This window comes from Palaemon carinicauda, chromosome 10 (assembly GCF_036898095.1).
Source record: "Palaemon carinicauda isolate YSFRI2023 chromosome 10, ASM3689809v2, whole genome shotgun sequence".
Classification (NCBI taxonomy): Eukaryota; Metazoa; Arthropoda; class Malacostraca; order Decapoda; family Palaemonidae; genus Palaemon; species Palaemon carinicauda.
Window position 1 is genome coordinate 98,426,963 of NC_090734.1, and position 9,316 is coordinate 98,436,278.

Consider the following 9,316-nt stretch of genomic DNA (forward strand, 5'->3'; position numbering starts at 1 on the left):
TCTTCTCGACTCATTCAACTGCGCTTGGAACTCATCATGCTGCATGGTTTGCAGCTCCTTGAGTTCCTCGGTTGTGAGCTCTTCATGATGCTCATCGACGGGTTCGGTAATGTCATCTTCATCCACCTCCAGACCCATGGACTTGCCAAGGGATACAATCTCTTCGACGTCTTCCTCGGCGGCAAGCACAAGTTCATTCTCGGGGCCAAAACCTTCAAAATCTCTGGGAGCAACAGCATCAGGCCAGAGCTTCTTCCAAGCTGTATTCAGTGTCCGACGAATTACTCCTTCCCAAGCCGGATCAATGATCTTTAAGCAGTGCACGGTATTAAAATGGTTCCTACAAAATTCACGCAAAGTTAGGATGGTGCTTTGCGTGACATTAAAGCACTGTTTTAAATAAGTTCTTGGTGTAGAGCTTCTTAAAATTAGAGATGACTTGCTGGTCCCTGGGCTGGAAGATAGGGGTGGTATTCGGTGGAAGATACAAGAATTTGATAAATTTGTATTTGTCAATGATATCAACTTCGAGTCCTGGGGGGTAAGTGGGTGCATTGTCCAAACAAAGCAAGCACTTCAAAAGCAAATTCCTCTCCTGAAGGTACTTCTTGACAGCAGGGCCGGAAACTACCTTAACCATTCGACAAAAATATGCCTAGTGACCCAAGCCTTAGAATTAGAACGTCATAGAACATATAGCAGGTCTTTCTTAATTCTATGTGCTTTAAATGCCCTAGGGTTTCAAAATGGTAAACTAATAAAGGCTTAATTTTGCAGTCCCCGCTGGTGTTGGCAAAAAACGCAAGAGTCAACTGATCCTTCATTGGCTTATGTCCAGGCATTTTCTTCTCTTCGGCGGTAATGTATGTTAAACTAGGCATCTTTTTCCAAAGCAGACCGTTTTATCACAGCTGAAAATCTGCTGCTCTACGTAGCCTTCCTCCTCCACGATGCTTTCGAACTTTTTACCAAAGTGTTTAGCACCCTTGGTGTCCGAATTTGAAGCTTCTCCATGCCGAACAACTTAATGAATCCCGGTCCGTTTCCTTAATTTCTCAAACTATCCTCGAGACGCCTTGAATTCCTCCGTCGTAGGATCGGTTGAACTCTCCCCCTTGTCATCCCCAGAGCCCGCCGCCTTCAAGTCACAATAGATAGCGCTGGCCTTCTCACAATTGATCGTTTCAGTGATCGTACCGCCAACAATCTCCTTTTCCTTTATCCATATTAACAGAAGGCGTTCCATCTCTTCCAGGGTAGGGCTACGACTTTTTGAGATAGTCGTGATCCCCTTCGAAGGTTTCACTGCTTTAATGGTTGCCTTCTGTTTTAGGATCGTCGAGATAGTAGACATATTCCGACCATATTGTTTAGCCAAATTACTAACACGCACACCTCGCTCATGCTTTTCTGGTATTTCTTGTTTTAGTTCTAATGAAAACATTGACTTCTTGTTTTTCTCACCACTACTACTTCCTGAACCAAAACTGAGCTTTTTAGGACACATGATTACAAAACACAAAAACAAAACGTGAAAAAGGAAGATAAAAAGCACTATTAATAACTGAGCGAAAAGAGAACAGACGTACGAGATGAGAGGACTGATCAAGGCGACGCTCGATTGGCGTCCCTCCGATGTGCTGCCCTCTAGCGGCGTCAACAAGAAACTACGATCGACGCTTTCAAAAAAATTCCCCGCACACGCATATGATTTACGTCGTATGTTGGAGCAAGACTTCGGGTGTCGAGACAGAAATTTGGTCGAAATTTACTTTGGATGTTGGAAAATTTGTATGCTGGGACAATCATATGTAGAGGTTCCACTGTGTGTGTATATATATATATATATATATATATATATATATATATATATATATATATATATATATATATATATATATATATATAATTATATATATATATATATATATATATATAATCATTAAATAAGTTTTGGGAAATATAATTTTAGTAAAAGAACTGTGTCGCCTTACTGGCTTATACTATATTTCATGCCATCATTAGTAGGCTAAATAGGATAACAACATTCTGTAATAGCATATCAACTTATATTGTAAGGTCATCAATGGCTTCAAGATTCCATGAAATATGAGGTGGAGGCTAAAGTACTAGACAAATGAAAACCCTCTCTGACTTAATGATTAAATATTGCGTATTATTTAATAAGGATATAATACCCCAGTAACTCCGCAGTCAAGCCCTGGTGACAGCCAGTCGGTTCGCGCTGAAGGGATTTTCACGTTAATGGATTGTAGGGATGAAGAGCTACTCAGCTCCTAGAATCCCAATGTTCTGTCGTGATATTTCGATAAAAATATGTTTATGTTAAAAGACACATTTCCACCGGTGATGTTTGATTTTATAAAGATATAAGAATCAGTACTATGTAGAACCGAAAAATACACAAAAAACTTGTTGTCTGTGATGTTCTCAAGAGTATTCTGATAAGTGTTCCTAGAAAATGAATTATACTTCAATTTTTTGTCAAACATAATTCATGTTATATTATTGTTGAATCAACTATACAGATAAAAACAGATTTTGTTTATACTTAATGATCTTTAACATATGGTGAATAAAAATCATTTAACTGTGCATCTGACTTGTCCCTTACATAAAACAATATGGTTGAAGATTTGAACCTGTGAACGGGCAATGTGAAGGTCCAAAAGTAGGCTGTGACTCAAAAGTAGGATGAAAGCAAATGAGGAACTTTATTGCAGACATCGAGTTTATATACACACTAGGTCCCAGCAAGAAGGTCACAAGATACAACAGGCTATTTCTCGTCCAACCAGTAACCAGTTCTGTCAACAGTTGATATTAAGAAAAGCAGACAGGTTGGTGCAAGTTGCTCTCAGTGCGAGGGGAGAGTGAAGATACAAAGGATAATATATATATATATATATATATATATATACTATATATATATATATATATATATATATATATATATATATATATATATATATATAAAAGAGAAATATCGTTACTTTGTACGATCGTGTACAAACCAGAGGAAAGTCATTATGGCATTTAGTCTCCCCATTGGGGTACTAAAACACCAAAAATGGTGCATAGCTCAAACGCTATTTATTGCATATGACTTTCATCCACTATCCAGCACTTATATGTTTAATAAACTAGTGACTATCGTTTTGATTTTCCCAAAGCCATCCACTGTGGCTGTGTATGAAATGCACTTTGTGAGTAGGGTCGCTAATGCAGGCTTTGTCAATATCACCTTGCTCTGCATTGCTATATTATTTCCCCAAGCTATTAAACCATTATGGTTTTCGACTTTTAACATTCCTGGCTATATTCGGTTAACAAAAATACATTCAAATTCCAAACTTAACCAATTTCAAATTTACCGAACAGTTTCATTCGTTTGAAAGCTTCGCTTCCGATCTAACTCATTGGAACAAAATAAAATGACTAAAACACATATGATTAGCTTCGGACTAACGTTGCCTGTTGGACCATTTGACATTATTTCTATACTGCCCAAGGAAAATTCAAAATGTTTTCTATTATGAATTCATAGAATTTGTATACATTGTTACGTACAGAAATGTTATTACTCCTTTATTGTATTTCTAATAAGAACACAAGAAAGGAATAATTTGCTTATGTTCAGATTACGAGGAAATCATCCATATCACACATACATATTCCAAATCTCAGGAAAATAACTATATTTCATTCGTGTTCGCAAAGACAGAATGTTTACGAATAAAACTAACGATCTTTAAGATACACCTTTTATGAAAATTAAAAGTTTAAATGTTTTCTAGAGAATAATAGCTTTTGACAATAATTAAACCCCTCATTAGAAGTATATAGCATGTTTAACTTGCGTCACAAATCAAGTAATAATTTAGAGACATGCTCGTCTAGATGAATTTTGTAATATCTGAATAAATTTCATTGATATAAAAAGATATATGAAGACCATAAGAATGATGTCTACATATCGTTAATAGCTGCAGATTTTAATGCTTGATATGATGATAAAGTATAATGAAGCCAGTGAAGAGATAAAAAGCCAACTTAACACATTAACCAAAATATATAGATTCAACCACATTAACAGATAAACAAATAAATGAATTGAGTGAATATTCATCCACCCACAAGGATACATACATCTTTATTGTCATTATTATTATTGATTATTATTATTATTATTATGATTATTGTTATTATTATTATTATTGTTATTACCTTCTGGGCATAAACAATTATGATTATTATTATTATTATTATTATTATTATTATTATTATTATTATTATTATTATTATTATTATTATTATTATTTCCAAATAGCTTTTCTTCCATTCCTACTAAGCAATTTTTTTCGAAACTTAAATGCCATTTATTACACAAAGTATTTTTTCTTGAACTAAGGATATTCATATACTTTGAATCACCTTTCCTTTAAAATCTATTTGAAACACAATTTAAGACCATTCGTTAAGGATCTGTAACACTCTATACCCTTTTCTATTTCAAAGAACTTCTCATAAAAGGTAATACTTCTAATCATTAATACTAAATATATCCTCGACTTTCACAGTTGCAGTCGTTAAGATATCGTAAAGGTGTGTTATATATTCGTACAAGAATCTTTCTGGTTTTTGTAACTTGTCCACTATTGTTTGCATCAACAATGTCGTCTCAGCTTTGTTTCACTTCTTCTTCTTCTTCTTCTTCTTCTTCTTCTTCTTCCTCTTCTTCTTCTTCTTCTTCTTCTTCTTCTTCTTCTTCAGTAGTAAGAAGTGAGTGACAAATCGTTATCCTAAAGCTGCCGACTTCGAGTCAACTTTACTCAAACTCAAAAATGTTCTTAAAATCCATGAGAGAGAGAGAGAGAGAGAGAGAGAGAGAGAGAGAGAGAGAGAGAGAGAGAGAGAGAGATTGTGTGTAAATACCAACATTTATAGGAATTATATCTTTCATCGCCCAAGGGAAGTATATACAAAGATATTGTAGAACGTGAAAAGCTTACTTTAAAATCGGCTTCCTGTTCAACAACCCTCCCTAACGACGTAGACTCTTCGTTTTGATCTTCAAAACTATGAAAAAAGAACAAAAAGTCATAATCTTCATCCTTTTAAGGCTACTGCTTCCAAATATCCTAAATCGTCCACCAAGTGACAATATAAGTTAAAGTTGCTTATGTTCTTCAAAAGTAGTGAAATTATCAACATATTCGATCAACAAAATCCTACAAGGTAGAAAATCAATGATAAGTTCTAACAGTCAGAGAAAGCAAGTAAACAAGCAAAGGCAGATGTGGTAAACTCTGCCTTTACTGCAATGACATGTTTTAAAGATGGTGGTAAACACCAGGTCATCAAGGTGATTTTTCTTTTTCTGAATGAATATAAATACATTAGTTCTACTTATTTTATCAGTTTCTTGTGAGACATTTTAAGTCATGAATCCGTTCACTAAATTCCCTAAAAATGCATAACATAAATACTAATTAGTATTAAGTATTTATCTTAATAAGATTTGCTTTATAGATGAGTTCAAACGAATGCAAAGATTTAGACCAAATGTTCCTACCTCTATCAGTGACACAACTAAATGAAGTTAGTATTTACGGTCCTGGCAGAATTTAAACCGTCTGACAAGGATTAATTCACACTACTCTAGTCGAGTTTACATGAGGTAAATGCATCGTTCGAATATGCAAATAGCTCTGGAGCCTACAGACCGTAGTCCTCTAAGCGAAACGTATGAAATTTATCCAGTTGTTTGTTTCTTTCTTCTCTGTGTACAAGCTTCTCGGGGATTTAATACCATCAGTGTGGGAAGATGGTTTTAGGAGAAACATATGATGAGAGTAGATACAGGATTTCGTGATTATCACACGTCTCTGTGACATAAGATTAACTTATGGGAATGAGCTAGTCATATATGTTTTTTCAATGTTAACTTTTCCTTACTAGATACCTCTTCTGTAGTTAGATCTCATAAAACGGTTGATACGCTTGCTTTGCCACAGCGTAAAAGTTTGCTGTTTATGCCAGAATTTTTTTGCTCTCTCTCTCTCTCTCTCTTTCTCTCTCTCTCTCTCTCTCTCTCTCTCTCTCTCTCTCTCTCTCTCTCTCTCTCTCTCTCTCTCTCTCTCTCTCCGAGTTGTATTTGTGTGCCGGTGATTGAACACTTGTGCGTCCCTAAATATATCCTGATTTAACGCGGATAACAAAAGGCTATCGAGTGAAATATAGCTACAAGTTTTCGTGAATAGTCGGTGATTAGTTTGAGGGCAGAAAAGTGGGATAAAACGTCGGCATAGAATAGTTATCTTGTGAACTAATAAAAATCTGATCAAGATGGCATTGTATAACATAGGCAACTCGTGGAGAGACATTGCTGGAGTCAGCAAAAGCAAATTCCATGAGTTGGCGAAACAGGAGCTCGACCGTCTGATAATAGAGGTCACTAGTAACTCCATCCAGTGTGACGGAAAAATATTCGCAATCATATTGAAACAATATAATCCAATAAACTGGAACAAATCTGCGGAAAACATCAGCAAAATAATAGAAGAAATTCCAAAGAAGATCCAAGTGATAAAGAGACTTATAAAGAAAGTCTACATCAATCAACACATTCCATCAAAGAACAATAACAAGTCCAATATGGGGAATATGCTGGTTGATGCATTGGGAAGAAGAATGCCAGAATGGTGTAATACATGTAAGATATGGTATTCCATTAATAATCCTCAACAACTGATTAGAAAATGTAATGCCTGCCATGTTCCAACACACCCTACATGTGCTGAAATACAGCAAAAAATGAAAAATAGAGACACAAAGGTATTCTGCTCAACATGCTTAGTCTGGATAGAAAATATAATTAAGTCGAGACTAAATCTGCAAATAGTTGAAGAAGAAGAAGAAGAAGAAGAAGAAGAAGAAGAAGAAGAAGAAGAAGAAGAAGAAGAAGAAGAAGAAGAAGAAGAAAAAGAGAAAAATGAACAGGATATGTGTAAGGATGCAGAGGAAATCATTGATATAACTTATGATGCCATCCAACAACATACTTCTGAAGAAATAAATTATCAGATGGAAACAAATAATAGACCCAAGAGACTCTACCCAGACCTACATACTTTTAGGGAAGAGCAAGAACAAGAAAAGAAAGAAAGAAAGCTATAGTCTGTAATATGCTGAAAAGAGGGAATTGCAGATTTGGCGAAAGATGCTACTACAAGCATCCAAAGATATGCCATAATTATGAAATATATGGTAAATGTGCGTATTTAGACTGATATGGAGACGAATGCAGAGATCTCCATCCAAAAATATGCAAAACCCTAAAAGAAGGAAAAGAATGCAGTTTCAACAAAAAATGTCGATATATGCATCCTGAAACTATGAATGAGATTAAGAAAAGTCAGCAAACTGAAAAGAAAAATGAAAGCAAAAATGAAACAAATAAGAAACAAAAAAGCAGGCCGTGTATATACCGCACTATGCACCAAAAACCCCAAGATATGAGGCCTTTCAACCCAAATCTGCACAAATAGAGCCCAACTACAAAGAATGCATCTATAATGCCAAGGGTTGGTGCAGATATGGGGTTAATTGCAGGTATACACACAAAAATAAATATGAAGGCGAAAGAACAAATATAGTAGAAAAGTTGGATTTTTTAATGGCAGAATTCCGAGAAATGAAGAAAAGAACATCATATCAGAACAGGAAGGAAGCATGGGAGAATCCATATTATTACAAATATTAAATAATGGGGATGAAACACAAACCATAATAGTGATGAATGCACAGGGTTTAGTCACGAGTAACTCTAAAAGGAAAGTAGAGTTCCTAGAAGAACTAACCCAAATTTTAAAAATAGATATATTAAATATAAGTGAAACATGATATTCCCAAGAGACTGGCAGTGATGACCAGATAAAGGGTTTCCAAACTTATAGATCAGACAGAAAAAATAGGAATCAAGGGGGAACCGCAATATATGGAAGAGACATAAATCAAGGAAAAGTCTGTGAAAAATACAGCAACACAGAATGTGAATTGATTGCAGTAGAATTTGAATCTGAAAAACTAGTGAATATTGTAGTTTACAGACCCCCCAAATACTAAGGAGTTTGACATAATAATAGAAAAAATAGATGATATATGTAGAAACCATAAAGACTGGAATATCCTCCTATCCGGAGATTTTAACTTTCCTTTCGTGGATTGGAAAGAACGGATAGAAGAAAGTGGTTGTATGTATACATATACAAAAGAGAGTAATAGTAGCGCAGAAGATAAGAGGCAATTTGAAAAGCTTCAGGATATGCTAATAGAACATAATATGCAACAAATAAACCACATTCCAACATGAAAGGAAAATGTCCTAGATCTAGTATTTGTGAATAAGGTGAATAATGTTAAAGAAATAATAGAGTATAACACTGGAATTTCAGACCACAATATCATAGAATTGATAGTTCATTCCAAAGCAAGTGATCGCAGAATTAATAAAAGCACATAACTTTGGGAAGGATATGGAAAATAGGATTTTTACAGTAAGAATATAAAATGGTCAGAAATAAATGAAGAACTGAATAAAGAATGGAAAAATTTAATTGTAAGTGATATTATACAGGTAAATACGGACATACTGTACAAAATATTGGAGAAAATTGTTGAAAAATATGTACCGAAAAAAAAAACAATAAACAAAACACGTGCATACCAAGAGACAGGAGGATCTTATTTCAGAAAATTAGAAAGTGGAAGAAAAATCTTACAAAAGAAAAAAATGTGTGGAAAATAATTGAAATAAAATGTAAGATAGAAAATGCAGAACAAAAGATTATACAGTCGAAAGATAATGAAAAAAAGGGACTTAGAAGGAAGGACACTTCAAAATATAAAAAGAAACCCCAAAGTACTTTACTCCTATGCAAAAAAGATGAATAAAGGGAGAATAGAAATAGGCTCTCTAAGAATTGAAGGACAGCTAACGAATGAAAAAAAAGGAAATATGCAACATATTAGTAGAAAAATATAAGAGTGAGTTCACGCCAAGAATTGCAAATGAGAATATTGAAACAGAAATGAGAGAAGAAAAGGTTGAATATCTAACGGATATAGATATTAATGAAGCAGATATTGTTAAGGCTATAAACGAAATTAAAAATGGATCAGCAGCCGGACCAGATGGAGTTCCAGCGATTTTGTTAAAAAAAAAAAAAAAAACTGTAAACACTATCGCGAAGCCGCTTGCAATACTGCTAAGACAAAGTGTAGATATGAGCGA

The 9,316-nt window shown here is 34.6% G+C and overlaps 1 protein-coding gene across 1 annotated transcript; it reads right to left on the reverse strand.

Moving 5' to 3' along the window:
• Nucleotides 1-1,060: 1,060 nt before the first annotated feature.
• Nucleotides 1,061-1,507, reverse strand: LOC137648146 (putative CENPB DNA-binding domain-containing protein 1). The gene has a single exon (XM_068381076.1). The coding sequence runs from the start codon at nt 1,505-1,507 to the stop codon at nt 1,061-1,063; it is 447 nt and encodes a 148-aa protein (XP_068237177.1).
• Between the last annotated feature and the right edge of the window lie 7,809 nt (nt 1,508-9,316).